Here is an 18,130-nt window from a genome sequence, read left to right as displayed (position 1 = left end):
TGTCGTAATACGTCGTATGGCTCCATACAGCACATTTTGCAGACGTGACAAGGTACCTATGTACCTGTGACGATCTGTACCTTGTTTTTATTTCTTTGCCCTTTTTTTCGTCTCCAGTCTTCCTTGTCTTGTGTTGGCGTATTCCCTTTTTGGGACAAAGCCTGCGCCCTCCTTCGTCTTGCCGTTCGTTGCTCGACGACGTTGTTTGTGCCCAGTACTTGTCTGAAACTGTCTCCCCAGTCTCTGTCAAGGGTCGCCTCTCACACACTCCCAGACGTTTATATCTTGCCAGTCCCGCCACCTCTGATCCCACGTTTTATTTCTGTTTCTCATTCATTCCATTTTATCATTCACATTCCTCTGTTCTACATTGGTTCACTTCCTTTGGCCAGCCTTTGCGCCTCGTATCACTCTCTCTCTCTGTCACACACACTCTCTCTTTTCTGCCTGACCTACTGTCTTGCGATAATAAGCACAATGGCCCGCACTGGCTTCTTCCACCACATCGGCAGCTTCTTGCTGTTCGCCGCCACCATCCTGCTGCTGGTCACGACCATCTCGGCACCCGTCGTCGACAACATCTCCTTGCTCAAGGTCGACCTGGCCAACGGCACCAGCGAACACCAGTCCGCCATCACCTTTGGCACGTTCGGCTACTGCACCATCCACACCGCCGACGGCCACAATGTCTGCTCGCCCCGCAAGATTGGCTACAACCCTGCTGCGGTTATCCACGATGACGAGCACTTCTCCAACGCCTCGGAAGACTCCACCAAGGCCCTGACCCGCGTCATGGTCTTGCACCCCATTGCCACGGGCGTTGCCTTTATTGCGTTCCTGCTGGCTGTCGGCGCCGGTGTCATCGGCTCGTTCCTTGGCGCGCTCGTCTCACTCGTCGCGTTTCTAATCACCGTTATTGTCCTGATTACCGACTTTGTGCTCTTCCACATTGTCAAGAAGCACGTCAACGACGACCTCCGGGGCGCCTCGGCCAAGTACGGTGTCGGTCTCTGGCTGATCTTGGCCGCCGCCATCGCCCTGCTGATCGGCACCCTGGTTGTCTTCTTCACGTGCTGCAGCGCCCGTCTGCACCGCTCGCGCAACCACTCGAACAAGGTCGACCCGGCCTACGTTGCGCAGCCCCGCCGCCGCCGCTTCTTCTAAGCGCACGGCAGCAGCACCGCCTGCACCCAGCACAGTATAACTTTTTTAAACAAAAAACTCCAATGTTTGTGTTGAAGAGTGGGAGTGTTGACGACAGCTCCATAATGACCGGTGTATGACCAAAAAACGGCTGCTTCGGCAGGCTCACTCACGATCGTTTTGACGAAGTTACAACGCGATATCACTTGATTTTCACTGAAATTCCAAGACGCAATATCCACCATTTTGATTTTTTGCAAACCAATTTCCCCTTTTCGATCTATATGATATCCCATTCCTTTTTTTACTTGCAATTTCTGCAAAGAAACCAATCTGTACCATAATAAGATCAAAGACGTCAATAAACAACCAAATTAATAAATCAACGGTACTAGGATCAATTGCGTGTATGTGACTTGACGTGAGCTTGTGCCTTGACGTAAACACTCACGATGAGATTCTGCAAATCACCCAATATGAGTTTGAATTTTGATACTCTACTAAGGATATTTTTTGCACCTCAGTTGTGATATCATTATACAGTTCTAGCTATTGTTGGCGTGTCTGTTCATCTACGACATACACATGTAGACCTATTTCGACAGATACACGTGTTGATCCATTCTCACGGCTGTCAAGCCTCTGTGGAGTACTCTAGCCACAGCCATTTGCCCTACTTTGCTGCCAACAATGACGTCAGTGGACCGACTTAACGGCCCGTCTGCGATGTCTGCAACCACATCGAAAACGGACTACTCCGAAAACAGGACACAAATTTCAAGGCCTTTCGGTTATGTTGTATCCTTGTCTTCGGATCACGACGAGTTGACGTCAACAGCATTCAGAGTGGCCTACCTGTCGCTCGTGATGCCGATTTCCTGCATCCCTCTGCGGCATCAGGTGCTAGGGACGGAACCCGCTAAAACCACCCTGATCGTCGATGAATGCGCTGAAGAGTATCGCAAGAGAAAGCGATGTCCTCAACACTCCATAATAATAGGAATCACTGCCACTAGTCGTCTTGACTGTTTCCATCTTCGATGCACCTTCCTCAACGACGCCGCGATCCACGTGACTAAACTGGCATCTCAATTCTGTGGCAGCGGCAGACCATGGCAAGCTAATTACGGCGGATAGTCCGTCTTGCGGGTGGCTCCTTCCAGGCAGAGAGACCCTGACTCAGGCCCTGAGCGCCTTTAGAGAGTTAAGGCCCCCAACATCCACCACTGGACAAAGACACCAGCGGGAGCTAATTGATTGCTGAAAGTCGCTATCGGGCAACTGCGAGGCTACAAGCCTTCCCATCGGCGGCTGCCGTCAGCCCCTCAATTGTGCATCATCTGTCGTCGGCCGGTGTTTTGCCAAATCTGTCGACACGCATGCCTGACTTGCGGGTGGTCTTTATCATCTCAACTCCCGCAATCTGCATTCTGCGCCGACACCGACACCGACACTGACGTAGCTCTTACGGTCCACTCCACCACTTGTCAACCACATCGAATCACCACAATGACGGCGTGGCCCTGGCAGCACGTCGCCCGTAGTGGCCGCCATAGTTTGGCAACGCTCCGCCGCAGCCCGCTTGCCGAGATCTCGGGCGCCCTGGGCGACTTGGGCACGCTGCTGCCGCTGATGGCCGCGCTCGCCCTCCAGGGATCCGTGTCGCTGTCGTCAACCCTCGTCTTTTCGGGCCTGTTCAACATGGCCACGGGTCTCTGGTTCGGCATCCCGCTGCCCGTCCAGCCCATGAAGGCCATTGCCGCTGCCGCCATTGCCCAAAACGCCTCGCTGCGCGACACCGTAGCGGCCGGAGCGCTCGTGAGCGGTGTCGTGCTGGTGCTGGCCGTGACGGGCCTGCTGCGCCGTCTCGCCGAGGTCGTGCCGGTGCCGGTCGTCAAGGGCATCCAGGTGGGTGCGGGCTTGTCGCTGGCGCTGTCGGCGGGCGGGCCTTCTTTACTGGGTGGCTTGGGCTGGCTGGACCAACCGTCGGTGCTGGACAACCGGCTGTGGGCGTTGGCGGCGTTTGCCGGTCTGCTCTTGACGCAGCGAATGGCCCCAGTGGGATCCTCCTCCTCCTCCTCGTCGTCCGTCCGTCCGGCCTTTTTGCCGTTCGCCCTCGTTGTGTTTCTACTTGGCTTCGTCTTTGCGCTGCTCGACCACAGCCACCATGCCGGCCACGTGCTCCCCCATTTCGCCTTGTGGACGCCCCGCCTTGTTTTGCCGCATTGGCTGTCGAGCAATGCCTGGGCCATGGCTGTTGCGCAGTTGCCTCTTACGACGCTCAACTCGGTCGTTGCCGTGTCTGCCTTGGCCGATGAGCTGTTCTCATCGTCCGCTCTGCCCCTTCTATCGCTCTCGTCGTCGTCGCCCTTCACACCCGCTACCTCCGTCACGGCGTTCGGCTGCAGCGTCGGCGTAATGAACCTTGTCGGCTGCTGGTTTGGTGCCATGCCCGTCTGCCACGGCGCTGGCGGATTGGCTGCCCAGTACCGATTCGGTGCGCGGAGTGGTGCGAGCGTTATTTTGCTCGGCGCTGCCAAACTGCTGTTGGGCCTGTTTTGGGGCGAAACGTTGTTGGACCTCCTGCGTGCCTTTCCGCGCAGCTTCCTCGGTGTGCTCGTCCTGGCCGCCGGCTTGGAGCTGACAGCCGCGGGTGTGACCCTCAACAAAGGTGGCGATACATCGTACAGCGCCCAGCAGAAACGCGAGCGCTGGACTGTCATGCTTATGACGGCCGCCTGTCTGCTGGCGTTCAAGAATGACGCCGTCGGTTTCGTTGCCGGTCTGCTGTGCCACGGCGCCTACCGTTTGGCAGATGCGCTTGAGGCTCGGCGCAGCCGCCACAACCGTCTCCGTCGCCCAGGTCACCATGATGAATCAAGCACACTTTTGGCTTCATAGACGTTTGAAATATGGGCACGAGAACCAGCACCGGATGACCGAGATTAATGATGCTGAAAAGCGGCACGTAGATATTTATTAAATATATATATCATCATCCTTGTCTTTGGTCTTCTCTTGTACGGTGTATACTTGTACATATGGGATTTTGGTCTTCGCATTTCTTTCATACGCCCCCTTTTTCACGTCCCCTCCTTCTCTCCCAACTCTAGTCGTAGTTCTTGTCATAACAGACAACTCTCCTATGGTGCTCGTAAAGCGTATTGTTGACTGGTTGATGTGAGGAAGAAAGCAGTACAAAGTTCGATACTAGGGTAGGCTAGCTGGATAAGGCCAGTCTATATTTAATTCTTCCTGTGGTCCCAAAGTAGTCTACCTGCGTCATCATCGAGCTGGTCATGACTGGCCACGGTACCGATTAATCTGCACTTTGAGTTCCAATGACGTACTTAGTGGATGACGTATACCACCACTCGCAACATATCTGTTTCTAGAGTATGCTCACGAGATATCACCGGTCGCTATGAAATTATTGCAGTTACACTTCTGGGCGCACTCGCTGCATCTGCCTTAGTATTTGTTCTCCTTCCTGTAAAGGTTTTCTGTTCGGCTTCTTCGTCCCGCCATACGCAATGTTACAAAATTCAGTTTACTTTCTTCTTTCCCGACATTCGCTTGACACAGAAACATAAAAAACACGATTTTTACTTGGAAGTCCCAGAAACTAATACAGATTTTGCCAAGAATCTCTCCCGTACGTGCTTGTCGTGCAGACTATCAGTGGCTTGCGATTTCGTGAAATCGGTTCGAGGTCCTCGATTGGGCGGTCTCGAGATCGCTTAGACGCGATTCGCCCATGCCGACTCGGCCCCGCTTATTTACTGGCATGTGCCCGTGCACGCGCTGGATTGGCCCAAACTGACAAGACCCACTTTAATCATGCCCCGACTTCCTTCCGTTTTTTTTGCCAAATTTTTTTTGGACTTGGCAATATCAGCCAATCATGGCCCTCGATTACACACCGCCCAAAGACGAGCCGCTCCCCCACGACGGCATTTCAGAGCAATCCAACATCGCCAACTTTCAACTTCACTTCGCTTCTCGCACCCCTTGCGCCAACCCTCCCACTGTCCGTGTCTACGAATTCGAGTCCGTTGCCTTTCATATCGAAGGCTTACCCCACATCAGCGACGGGCCGTAGGACCCCAATCGCCCCATCCATAATTACTAGGGCCCACAGCAACAACATCCTCGGCGAAGGAGCTGCCATGTCCGCAGCGATGACTTCGCCCACTGACGCGGCCGCCGGCCCGGCCGCGGCCGACATCATCGACGGCATGTACATGTTTGGGTCGGTGCCGGGCCAGGAAGACGCCGCGGCCGGTCTGGCGGGCGCCGCCCAAACAAACAACGATGTGACGGCCTTGAATCAGCTTCAATCCCAAATTCAGTCGCAAAACAACGCCCATCAGACTTCAGGCGGCACTCCGTTTGTCGACCCGGCCGCGATGCGCCTCCCCGGCACCGACGACTACTTCCTTCATGCCGACGAAACCAAGCCGCCTCGCAAAACCACCCTGCGACGCCACAGCCACAACCACGTCCCCGACGACGAGGATACCGAACACATTCACTCCTTTGCCCGCCTTATCTTTGCCGACGCAGTCTTCCACATGACCACCAACAGCGTACTCATCGGCCGCGACCAGCTCGCCGTCGACGAGGCCCGCCGCTTAAAAGAGGCAGGACACAGCATGCGAACCCAGGGCGGCAGCGGCGGGATCGACGAGAACGGCAACGCCCAGGGCCTCGACAATGGCAATTTTGAGCCGCCTCGCGTGCCAAAGTACAGCCGCTCGTACGTCAGCGAGGAGGGCGGCTTCCTGGGTCCCTCGCGGTCCGCCGAGCGCAGACGCCGCAAGCGCAAGTCGTCGTCGCGTCCTGCCAGCTCGCACTCCAACGGCGGCGCGGGACCCTCAGTAGGGAGTGGCGGCAGCCGCAACAGCCAGGCCGATGCAGACGAGCCGATGCCGGACCAGGACCAAGACCAGGACCAAGACCAAGACCAGGACCAGGACCAGCAACAGCAGACGCCGTCAAAGCACGAACAGCACGCGGCTGCGCCCAAGGGCGAGGCCGAAGAGACCGATCTCGAGCTGGTGCCGCGAGCGCCGAACCCGATCTCAGACCGCGAGTACGTTGCACACACGCCCGGTTCCAAGCGCCTGACCGTCAACGACTTTATGCCATCTGCCGACACGGAGCCCTTTATCGGCATCCACTCGCCTGGCAACCTCGACGAGATGCTGCGCCGCACCAAGGGCATTTCTCGCCAGCACATGAAGATCTGCTTCAACGCCGACACGCACACGTTCGAGGCCATCCCTATCCACAAGAACGGCTTCTTCATCAACGACAAGCTCATTGCTGGCCATACCGCCACGCTGCGCAGCAATGACTGCGTCCAGATCAAGGACATTCACTTCCGCTTCGCCATCAGCTACGTCCCCGACGGCATGACCGGCGGCGAGCCCGAGTTCGTCAACGGGCCCCACGGCAAGAGTAAGAAGAGACGCAATGGGAGAGCACAGGCCACAGGCGGCAAGGAGATCAGCTTTGACTTTGAGAAAAATAACGGCTCCTCGCCTCACGCTCGTGACACCAGCGAGGAAGACGACGACGCCGACCTAGGTGCCGGCGAGCCGTCGGCGGTGGCACGGTTCTTCCCTCACGGTCAGGACCACGCCCCGGCCAAGGCTGCCTCCCGCGCCACCAACACAAAAAACACAAACCACACAAACACTACCACTTTCTCATCCTCCAATCCGCCATACACCGCGCCGTCTTCCAACGGCAACGCAAAACTAACCAACCTGGCTTCAGGGACCGCAACAGTGCCGAAAGCTCAGCAGTTGAGCCCCGAGCAGACGCGAGCGGACCTGGCGGCAGCGAACGCGGCGCATGCGACCAACGCTGCCCAGGCAAATGCGACCGACACCAACCCACCCAACGACGGCGTCGAGGCTGCTGCTGCGGCTGCCGAAATGGACGAGCAGCTCGCCGAGATCGCCGAGATCATGCAGACCTTCCGCGAGCAGAAGGACACCGGCCAGCCAAAGAAGCGCGGCCCCGGTCGTCCTCCAAAGAACGGCCTCTTCTCGATCCGCGAAATGAAGGACCGCATCGAGCACGGCGGCCTCTCTCCCGAGCAAGAAACGCTTCTTCAAAAGGCCATTCAGTCCATGCGGCACAAGCAAAAGAAGTCACGGAATCCTGCAGCAGGAGCGGCGTCCGGTTCTGGCTCGCAGGACAAAAAGGCCCAAGATGCGACCGCCCAAAAGGGATCTCAACAGGCGCAACTCAAGGCCCAGCAGCAGCAGCAGCAGCCGCCACCGCCAAATGCGCAGCAGCAAGCCCAGCAACAAGTCCACCAGCAACAGCAGCAACAACAGCAACAGCTGCAGATGCTGCAGCAACTACAACAGCAGCCTCTTCTCGCCGCGTCCACCGATGGCCAGCCAGCCCAGCAGCAACAGCGGCGACTCGACGAGAACGATGTCGAAATGCACGACCTCCACCTGGTTCAGGCGCACATGAACCAGCCGAGTATGGACTACGTGCACCCTATTCCCAACAACCCCAACGCCGACCCCATCGACCAGCAGACCGCCCATATGCTGCTCGAGGCCATTGGTGCTACCTCGACCGGCGAACTTGCCGACGCCGCCGCTCTGCACCAGCAGCTTGCCAACGTTGACATCAAGGGGAAGGGTGCTGCCACCAACAACGGCAATGCTGCCAATGGCGGGTTCGACAACACCGCCAACGCACACCAAGGACTTGACAACCTCGTCCCCGGTACACCCGACGGCAATGTTGATTCTCAAGGCTATCCCTTCAATGCGCAGTTCGGCACACCCGGCACGGCCACCGCCGGGACGCCGAGTGTGGCCGGGACGCCCGGCATGGACGGCCAGACTCCTGTCAAGCGCAAGGTCGGCCGCCCACGCAAGCACCCGCTGCCCGAAGGCGCCGAAAACCAGCCCGAGAAGCGAAGATACAAGCCGCGCAAGCCCAGGGTTGGCGAAGAAGGCCAGCTCATTGACGACGGCAATGGCGGCTTCATCGAGGTCGGCCCTGACGGCAATGTGGTCAGTGCCGGCGGTTTCGGTGGTGGAGGCATGGAAGACAACGGCGGCGAGGGGAGCAGTGCTGGTACTGGTGGTGCCGGCGGCGGGCCGTCCGGACAGAATCGGGGCCGCGTCGAGCGGTACAAGACACCGCCGCTGGAACTCAATGCGGACGACTACACGGCCGCCGAAAAGACCAAACCCAGCAAGAACTACAGCGTTCTTATCGACGAAGTGCTTACGGAAGCCGTGCCCCACGGCTTGTCGCTCAAGCAAATTTACAAGCGCATCCAAATGAAGTACAAGTACTTTTACTTTTGCGTTGAGACCAAGGGCTGGGAAAGCAGCGTCCGCCACAACCTTATCGGGAACGTCGCGTTTCGCAAAGACGAGGCCACCAGCACGTGGCACCGCGTGCTGGGCGTCGAGCTGGACGCCGGAAAGAAGCGTGCCAAGGGTGGCTCGCCCGAGAACCAAGTCGCCACGCCCTACCAGAATTACGCCGGCCAGTGGCAGCAACAACAGCAGCAGCAGCAACAGCAGCAGCAGGGCTATGTCCAAGGTTTCCCGCCCCAGCAGCAGTTCCAGCAGCAAGGCCAACAGTACGTCGGTCAGCCTCAACAGCAGCAGTTCACCCAGAACGCGATGGCTCCGCCTCAACAGCAGCAGCAGCAGCAGCATGCTACGGCAGGTTTTGCGCCCTTGCCTGCCGGCACTGCGCCAAACGGCGCCAATGCCAATGGCAACGGAGTTCCAGCAGCTCAAAGCCAACCTCAACCGCAACACATTTATGCTTCGGTGGAGGACCAAGGTCACGAGCAGCAACAGGCGCAACAACACCAGCCTCAGCAGCAGCAGCGCCCCAGCCAGCCTGCTGCGCCATTCCCCTTTGCCCAGGCCACGCCCCGCAGCCAACAGCAGCTCGTTGTCGCAGCTGGTGGTCCTGTGAACCAAGACCACACCGATCAGCAGATGCGCCCGATTTCGGCCCGGCCGCCACAGGCCACGACTCCGCAGACGCAACAGCATCAACAGCAAGCTCAGCATCTTCAGCAGGCCCCACAGGGACTGCAACGCATGCCACCGCCGCCGCAACAGCCACAGCAAGCCCAGCAACAGCTCCAACAGGCATCCGCGTCAGCTTCTGGCACTCCTGCTTCGGCGGCGGCTGCTCAGGCTGTCTCGACGGCGACACCCCGCAGTACACCAGCGCCGAGCGAGCTGCCGCCAGCCGTGTCCCAGGAACTCGTCAACCTTGTCCGCCTGTTCCGCGCGCAGGTCGTGACCCAGGCCAACACGCTCTCCGAGAACGTGGAGGGCATCGCCATGGCCGTCGCCAACCGCGGTCTGGGTCTGACCAAGACGATCAACGCCAACGCGCAGCTCGACGAGATTCTCTATGGCGTCTTTCTCAACGTCAAGGCCACGCTCGCTGTCAGTGCCCTGCCCGACCCGGACCTGATTGCGAAACTCGCCGCGTTCAACGACACCTTTTCGTCGCTGCTCAAGAGCAAGATGGGCGACATGGCCGAAGCGCTTGTGCTGTCGGCCATTGACCGCGTGCTCGACTTTACCGAAGCGTCGCTGATGCGGCCCAAGACCGAGGCTGAGCGCAGAGAGATAGAGGGCGCCGAGAAGTTGATTATGGAGGAGGCTCAGAAAGTTGTTGACGCGCACCGCCTGACGCTGGCGTCGTCCACGCCGGCTCCGGCTGCTGCTGGTCTGGCACGTACGACGCCGGCTCCCGCCCCAGTTGCTACTCCCGCTCCCACACGACAGCCCCATGCAGCGGCAGCTCCTGCACCACAGCAGCAAACGGTCCCGGCTGCTCCAGCTGCTCAACCGTCCCAGCCGGTTCCGGCCGCTCCCGCCGCTCCCGCCGCTCCCGCCGCTCCCGCCGCTCCCGCCGCTACAGTCGCTGCGGCCGCTACGGTCGCTCCGGCCGGCCCAGTTGTTCAAGGATCTCATGTCATTCAGGCAGTTCAAGCCTCCCCGGAAGTCCAGACCACGTCAGTTGCCACACCTTCTCTAGCTGCTCCCGCCACACTGGCAGTACCACCTACTCCTGCCGCTCGGGCAGTCCAAGCGCCTCCGGCTGTTCAACCGATCCAGGCCGCGCCGGTTGCCACCTCTCCAACAGCCACCACGCCTGCGCCAACTACCACACCTGCTCCTACTGTCAAGGTAGCCCCAGCAACTCCAGCATCCCCAGCAGCTCCAGCAGCTCCAGCAACTCCGGCTGCTCCCGCTGCTCCAGCCGCTCCGTCTGCTCCAGTTTCGACACCTGCTCCCGCTGCCCCGACCGTCCAGACCGCACCAGATGTTCCAGCTGCCGCGACTGCCCCGTCCAAGCCAACACCGACCCCATCCTCTCCTCCGGCGCAAGCTCCGGCTCCAGGCCCGGCACCTGTGCATCCCACTTCGTCTGCATAGATGTACCTGGTGGCAGGGGGGACCTATGTCCTGACAACGTTATGTCTTCATACCACGTCTTGACGATTGACGATTGTCTTGGTAACATTATGTCTAGATCATGTTTGTGTCCCAACGACATTGCTTTTCGAAAAGTTTTGACATTTCGGCGGCATCCCAACCTGGGCAGGGTCCCATTTTGACACGAATGCTTCTCTTCCCCCAACACTTGTCACCGGCGGACCCTTTTTTCCTTCTCTTGTGTCTTTTTCCATTGCCTTTCTTTAGTATTCTTTTTTCCTTTATGTTTTGTTTGTCCCATCCGTACAGCACCCGGTTACACAAAAATAGAATCGGATTTGGTTATGGAAATGGGTTGGGACGGGTCCAATAAATAGGAGCTCGACTCCTCCCTTCCAGAAGGTGTTTACGGCGTTTCTCCTTTCCACGACACCCACCGGTTTGGTTAATCGGGTTACTTTGTCATTTTTTCTTTTTTCTTGTTTCTTTTCTCCATTGACTTCCTATTTACTTCTTTTTTTTATTCCGGTTTGGGTGTATTTCGCAGCGAAGGGCGTTTCGGAGTTTTGTCTCTTAATATTGACGACGTCTATCTTCTCGCTTTCCTCACCCTCCTCTTTTCTCTCAACACGCTCATTTTTTGTCATCTCTTGTACAAGCAAAACAGTGGCTCTGGTGGGCCTCACGGCTTTGGGCTTTCGGGTTTTGTCACAAGGAGTTTTTCGTGTATCTGTGTATGAGATTTGCCTCATCGTTTATTTACCATGTCCCTTCAAGTGTGTTCACAGGAGTATTTCTTTCCTGAAAGCATTCACGATAATACAAAATACGCTGTCACGTTTTATGCTTTGCGACCGCTCGTTGTTAGTTGAGTCGTAGTTTTCCATTGTATACAATGCCCCTATATTACTTTACGTCTAAATGTCACCCAGACTCCTTCAAAGGCCGAAATCGCCTCGAGAGCGAGCTCCAAGACATCCAGCGTCGCTCAACATGGTATTTACAAGACTTGATTCGGCCCCCATTCCGATATGTACTGTCCGTAGCCTCCGCCCACTCTTGTCCCTTGCAGAGTGCCATGCCAACTGTCCTGGCTTCGGTTCGAGTCGCCATCCGCTTCCAAGCAACATCCTTCCGTCCTGGCTCGCTTCGTCGTGTTTTGGTCTGCCGTCGGTTCGGCTCGATGCTGTTGTTGCCGTCGATTTCGTTATCGTCTATCGTCTATTCGCCACACCTTACAGCTTCGACGCCTCGCCGACGGTGCCGACCTTGAGGCGGTCCGAGTACTTGTCAAGGACCTTTTGGCTGTGGTACTTCCAGAACGACTTGGTGGCGTCGCGGCCAGCCATGCGCTTCAGGATCTTGGCGCCGCCGGGGTGCTCATCAACGAAGCCTGGGATTCGGTTAGCAATCATTCGCTGCTCTGGCGGTGCATTGCTCCCAACGTAGAGCGAAACTCACCGGTAATATCGTAGACGCCATTGTCGACAATAATGTAGATGCCAGAATCATCGGTCTTGTGCTTAGCGACCTCTGCCGGGGTGAAGGACTTGGACATTGTTGCGGTGTGTGGGAGCGAGAGTGTTGCAGGAAGGATTGCGGCCGTTGGCTTGAAAAAGAGAATATGGGGCAAGAAAATGAAGCGTCGCGAAGGAGAAAGAGAATTGGTACGAAGTTAAAACGGGGTGTGAACTGGAAATCAACAGTAAGGACCGTCCCCGATCGTGCTTTCCTCAGCGAAACCAAGTTACCTCGGCTCGCTTACCATTAGGAAAGAGCGACTAACAAAATGGCCCCCAAATGCTGTGCCTTGCGCTCTTGCAGGAGCACCTGGTTCCTTTGTTAGGTGACTCGCCCCAATCAGACATGGCGCGCTACTGTCTACGACATAGATTCCGCGGGGGAAGAAATGGGCACGTTTGTGGTGCAAAGCAGCAAAGGCGGAGAAACTCGAAATTGGTCATACCAAGTCATTTAGCTGCACGCTGATGGGCTGGATTTGGGGTCGATGGAGCCTCTGGATGCTCCTGCCCTTGTCCCGCAAGCCCGCCTCGATTGCACCGACGAGACCGGACCAGGGACAGCCCAGGGCAGTTGCCGTCCCCAGCCAACTCCCCTCTCCCCCTGGCCCCTTCCCCATCTTTTTGTGCAATGACGTTTTCTATCTTTTGTGGTCTGGTGCCTGCCACGCATCGCCGCCACTGATTCACAATTAGCACGTGGACAACGTCGTGAGCCTCTCATTTTCGAAAGGTGGTCTATTCCCTGAACCGGCGTCTAGAGGCCTAATGGATTGCAACTAAAGAAGACGTCACCGCTCTGTAGTGATTCACTCCAATGTCTATTGTCGGTCACGCAAACTGACAAAAACCCATGACGATGCACAACAGTCGACTCGGTGAACGATTGTACATTACACAATATGAGTAAAATTGTCTTTCTTTGAGCCGCAAAAGAGAGAGAAGTCGTGGAAATATGAAGCTGAAGAGACTCTGTGATATAAAGGGAACAAAGAAGCAGATTCTATATTAAAACCCGTCTCGGGCTGCCTACGAAGACAGCCCAGCCTTCTATCTCGCCCGAAAGGAGGAATGAAATGGAAAGTGCTCGTTGGCAAATAGAAAGGTACAAAACAGGTTGACAAAGTCAGAAAGCAAAGGGCCGCCCTAACAATAAAATCCCAGATATTCCAGCGTAAAAAGTTCAAATCCAAATAGACGCCCAATAGATTCCGGCTTCCCAAAAAACATAGAAGCATCCCCCATGTATGTGAAGGGAGGGGGGGGAGAAAAGAAAGAATTAACGACACAAAATGTAGGTCGGGCAGAGAGGCGGTTCTGTCCAGTGTAAAGAGGAGTGTATCGATGACAGAAGCCGTTTCGGAGGGAGATGGACCGCCCGTTCGCAATCTTCAAGATCGAGCGGAGGAGACAAGCAGACCGCAAACGAGGAGGCGCTGATGACGACTTCGATGGTATTGTCAGTGTTGCAAGGCGCAACGTTTGTTTCGAGTGTGGTGTCGTGGCTGGAGAAGAATTTTGGCTTGATCTCCTTCGTTGCACCCGATTTCTCCGCCGACTCCCTGGGCTCAACTCAACTTCCGTTTCTACCCGGACAGGCCGACATTTTCAAAGTCGCGCATCATAACGGCGACCTGGGCGCGTTTTGCGGCTTCGGCGACGAGGGTGAAGTCTTTGAGGAAGGACTCGGTCGTCGATGCCTTAACCGTAATAGGTGGTGGAGGCACAATCTTGCCGCCTGCTGTTGCCGCCGATGTGGCAGACGACCGTCCGGCGACGGCCGCTACCTGTTGCGATGCGTTCATCGTTGTGGTGGGTGGACTTGAATGTGGTGGGAGAGAGAAATAGAAAGACTAGCGGAGACTGTTAGAAGTCGGCGTTGAAGCGAGAAACGAAGAAACAAATACGGTGTGCGCAGCCGAGGTTTATAAACAAAATGAACAAATGGAAATGGCAGAACGCAACAACAAATAAATGACAGATAACAGAGAACCACAAGGCCGAGACAAAGATGACAACACGGCAGTGCCTCGTTATTGCGCGGGAGATAAAGTAGAGAGAAGCCTCACTAGAATTGTGGCAGAAGAGACAATGCAAACAAAAACATAATAAATGCAGAAAAGGCCACACCAGTGGTTTAAGCGAATAGGGCCGGCTAAACTGAGCAAACGCAAGAAAAAGGCGACGTATAACGGGACACCAAATTGGGGGCCGATTGGAGAGGCCAGTAAATCGCGAGACTAGACAAAAGTACATGTGATATTCGCACAAAGCAGCACAAAATCAGCAACTTACGAGAAAGTGCCTTGTCTATTTCTGACTATCGGAACCGGAATAAGTGTCGAGATGTGGCTATTCGGAAGAAGAGTGCTACATCTGCAAGCGCTGACAGAAGATTGGAAGAGTTCGATAAAACGGCAACAAGCGAGGACGAGGCGAGACGGGTATCGAGGTTGAGCCGCGTGGAAGAATGAAAAGAGAGTAGATTTTGCGTTTGGATTTCCTTCTTCCTCGGAGGTTTCCTCGATATTAATGACTTGCTGAGACTGAAAATAACAGACGGCGTATGCGACTGTCAGAGCTCGGGCTGGACCGGTCAAGGTGTACTGCTGCGGGACGGCGATCTGGCCCGTGGTAAAGCGTCGAGATAATGCGCGATGAAGAGACAAGGGCCGGGCACAGGTGAGACGGGAAACGCAGGGGGTTGTGCCCGAGCGAGACTGTCCTTTACTGTCCTGACAAGCGACGAGAAGACGACCAGAGACAAGCGACGAAAACGTAGAGAAAGAGAAAATAAAAGTATTGTAATATCAAATTTGTGCGTGTGGATGGTCGGCACAATTGTGCGAGGGCACGAGGCTCGTGAACGTGGGGGCGTACTGGGGGTAATGGCGGGATCGGAATGCGAAAATGATGTAAAAGGAAACAAAAGAAGATTAAGAACAAGAATGGCAACAGCAAAGAGACGGAATTTCTCCAACACAAAATACTACTTCTGACGGCTTCCGCGTGAGATCAAAGAAACTGTAGCGAGAATGGAGAAATGGAGAAGAAGAGAAAGCCGAGACAAGCAAGTGTAAAGCCGGGCAAACCTCGGGAGACGAGAAGCGAACAGCGCAGAATCGACATGAGAGAGATAAAGAGAGACGGGGGTTTTATTGCGGAGTCAACTCTGGGCGGATCTGCATGTCGAGGTCGTTGAAAAGCCGTTGACGAAACCGAGAGAGCACATGGAACTGTTCCCGGACGAAAGCCGTGCGTGCGATTGGGTGATAACGAGGCAGAGACAGCACCAAAAAATATCAGAAAGACTTTCGAAGGCGGCCCAAAGGAGGAAAAAGGGTCCATGAAAGAGGCAATTGCCAATTGCGGAGAATTGCTCGTGGCTTGCGCTGCCACTAGTGCGCGATACCGAACCAGCGATGACGATGGACTCCACAGTGCGTACTATCGAGCGGAAGAGTTGAGCGAGGCACGTAAAACACCGACCTAATAACAGTGTTTATGACACAGTACTAATGTTTTCGCACGGTACATGACTGTGCGCGGGGAGACTCGGAAAAGGCGCTGCTAGTTTTGGGCGACTTACGACATACATATGACGGCTGGTGGATGCTCTCACAAAGGTCGAATGGCCGTCTAGATTTTGGATATGTGTAAGACATCGCTGCAGTCAGTGGCTAGTCGTTCCTGGCCGTGCACTCCCGTTGTGGACAGGGCGAGATTTGGGAGAGCGCATCATTGGGCGATGGAGATGGAGCGAAGATTTTGTGACGTGGGCTCGACGCAACGAAGATGAGACGATACTCTTGAATCAGCCGTAGCAAGTGTCGTAAGGCTTCCAGATTGTCGAAGCCGATCCATTCTAGACGTTATACCATACCGCTAGAGGCCGAATCGAGTGTAGCAAAGACAGTACCAAGAGGACAACAGACAGGGGGGATGGGGCCGAGAGGGTGGTCAACAAAATGAACAAGACGAACGAAATGATTGTCATTTGAACCAAGGACGGCATGCCGCGCATCCGTGCCGCCGTAATCTGACAAAGTTGAAGGCATATCAATCGTTGGAGGCCATACAAATAGTTGTTTACGCGAAAGGCTGGCTCACCCTTGTAAGACGCAAACAATGTCGAGTGTGAGCCAGCTTTTCGTGTAAACAACTATCTCAAGTTGGGGAATCTGGATTGGGCGTTGCCCCTTTTCCAAGATGCAGCTCTTTGGTAGAAGGACTGCTACATAAAAAGAAGTTACGGAAAAGGTCCATCGCAAGAAGGTACGATGCATACTTCGACGCACAGTTAGTTATGAGGTTGAGCATGAGGAAGGAGCGTGTAAGCGAAGTACAGTAGTCCTCATAAGGAAAGCACGATATAGGTGACTACCGAAACAGGAAGGAACAGCCACACCACGAACAAAATGCCAAAATTCAGTCAAACACAAATAGTCGCTCTGTCTGTCGGATTTCGGTATTTCCTTTCATGCATTCGCGACAGCCTTTTTCTTCACGTCGGCCGATAGCCTGGAAGCAGCGGAAGAGTGGTGCGGACTACGGAATCTGCATGCGATACGTCCGGTGCAGCCCATTTGAAAAGCGGCTGTGCGGTATGACTTCGCCAATGTGCAATTGCAGTTCCTTCCCATCGCCCCTTCCCTGTCTTTTCCTGTGATCATGGAACAATCTGAAACATACGCTTCCAATGCCAAGTGGCGTCCGCGGGCGTAGGGTCGCACCTTCTCTTGTCAACTCTCCCCTCCCCTTTCTCATCTTCCATCGCTCCTCCCGCCCATACCCCTGCGGATCCTCCGTGGCTGCCGTTTACGATTGGCTCGCAAAGACGGAGCACCCATCCCTCAAACCACGGTTCCCACAAGAAATCGCAAAATCGCATCTTGCCATCCTTCACCTCTTTGTACATTTCCTCTCCAAACGCCAACATGTCAACCATGCAGCCATGGTGCCAGACAGCACCTCCCCCAGCATTCACCCATACCCCAAACACCCATGACCCATGACGACGATCAACCCTTCTGAAAATAACCGTCCCATCCATCTCAAACATTGATAGCGAGAAGTCCAGTAGGGACTATTGAAGAGTTGTTTGTTTTCGCAGGAAAACAAGCCATTGCCTCGCTATTTTACGATGTGGTGCAAGGCGTCGTCAAACGACACCGCTGCGGACAGCTCGCTTGTCCGGCGTCCCCCGTACATCGTATCCGACCAGCCAACTGGATGAATGCGGTTCATCTTTTGTCGATGTCATCCCCCATCATTCCAGACCCTCTTTGACTATCTTTGGCCATCCTCGCCCATCTCCATGACCATCGTTTTTGCCACAGTCTCGGCAGTGCCTGACGATGGGCCCTGGATCTGTCACCATTCCCCCCTTCCCGGCTCTTTGCGAGTGTCCCATCACATGTCCGTGGATTGTCGCTTTTGCAGAGCACTCTCTGGTCTGGCTGCGTCCCGTCCAGGTCCAAAAGTGCGTTGGATGGAGCAGGGCGAGATGGCAAAATGGGAATGGAAGAGGCAAAAGATAAATAAGTCTCATGTGAAGGCATATAACCAACGGCCTTTGCCCTTTCTTCCTCGTTCGGTCTGAACGTTTAGGAGTCTTCTCTTTTTTTCTTTTTTTGTCATCTCTTCACCGAGAATTCACTCTTTCACCGTCTTTTATTGCTTCATCCGCTTCTGTTTCTTGCTGCTTTTGCTTGTTTGCGCCTCGTTCTACTCACTTTTCATGGTTTCTATCCCCTGTTCTAACAGCCAGCGCTCCGTAATACACACAGACCCTATTTTCTGCATCCATTTTTTGCTGTTGTTTTCATTCCCTCGTTCTCCATCTCGCTTCTTGCGAAGAAACAGCTGTCTCTCATTCAATTGTTGTACTTTCTCCCCTCCTGTTTTTGCGTTGTGAAACCAACGAAAGTGTACACCAAGGCCAAACCCCTGTGGCATACCCTGTCAAGCCAACACGAAAATCGCCAACGCTGCTGCACCTGG

General features: G+C 55.2%; 6 protein-coding genes across 6 annotated transcripts; 3 read left to right on the top strand and 3 right to left on the bottom strand.

The window, feature by feature from the left end:
* Positions 1 to 477: 477 nt before the first annotated feature.
* Positions 478 to 1,164, top strand: SPSK_05569 (pali-domain-containing protein; the record flags this gene model as incomplete). The annotated part of the gene is made up of 1 exon (XM_016732312.1): positions 478 to 1,164. One exon carries the CDS (start codon positions 478 to 480, stop codon positions 1,162 to 1,164), a length of 687 nt encoding a protein of 228 aa, XP_016583200.1.
* Positions 1,165 to 2,652: 1,488 nt separating this feature from the next.
* Positions 2,653 to 4,044, top strand: SPSK_05279 (sulfate transporter; the record flags this gene model as incomplete). Its single annotated transcript, XM_016732029.1, has 1 exon — positions 2,653 to 4,044. One exon carries the CDS (start codon positions 2,653 to 2,655, stop codon positions 4,042 to 4,044), a length of 1,392 nt encoding a protein of 463 aa, XP_016583199.1.
* A 1,003-nt stretch (positions 4,045 to 5,047) lies between these two features.
* Positions 5,048 to 10,607, top strand: SPSK_04797 (uncharacterized protein; the record flags this gene model as incomplete). Its single annotated transcript, XM_016731562.1, has 2 exons — positions 5,048 to 5,241; positions 5,276 to 10,607. 2 exons carry the CDS (start codon positions 5,048 to 5,050, stop codon positions 10,605 to 10,607), a joined length of 5,526 nt encoding a protein of 1,841 aa, XP_016583198.1.
* A 1,235-nt stretch (positions 10,608 to 11,842) lies between these two features.
* SPSK_05713 (uncharacterized protein) lies at positions 11,843 to 12,165 on the bottom strand (the record flags this gene model as incomplete). Its single annotated transcript, XM_016732453.1, has 2 exons — positions 11,843 to 12,000; positions 12,069 to 12,165. 2 exons carry the CDS (start codon positions 12,163 to 12,165, stop codon positions 11,843 to 11,845), a joined length of 255 nt encoding a protein of 84 aa, XP_016583197.1.
* Positions 12,166 to 13,713: 1,548 nt separating this feature from the next.
* Positions 13,714 to 13,932, bottom strand: SPSK_05768 (uncharacterized protein; the record flags this gene model as incomplete). The annotated part of the gene is made up of 1 exon (XM_016732503.1): positions 13,714 to 13,932. The coding sequence occupies one exon, from the start codon at positions 13,930 to 13,932 to the stop codon at positions 13,714 to 13,716; it is 219 nt and encodes a 72-aa protein (XP_016583196.1).
* Positions 13,933 to 16,796: 2,864 nt separating this feature from the next.
* SPSK_05679 (uncharacterized protein) lies at positions 16,797 to 17,189 on the bottom strand (the record flags this gene model as incomplete). The annotated part of the gene is made up of 1 exon (XM_016732420.1): positions 16,797 to 17,189. One exon carries the CDS (start codon positions 17,187 to 17,189, stop codon positions 16,797 to 16,799), a length of 393 nt encoding a protein of 130 aa, XP_016583195.1.
* Positions 17,190 to 18,130: the final 941 nt, after the last annotated feature.

This window comes from Sporothrix schenckii (assembly GCF_000961545.1).
Source record: "Sporothrix schenckii 1099-18 chromosome Unknown Cont49, whole genome shotgun sequence".
Taxonomy (NCBI): domain Eukaryota; kingdom Fungi; phylum Ascomycota; class Sordariomycetes; order Ophiostomatales; family Ophiostomataceae; genus Sporothrix; species Sporothrix schenckii.
The sequence above is the reverse complement of the archived record's forward strand: the minus strand, read 5'-3'. Positions and strand labels throughout refer to the sequence as shown.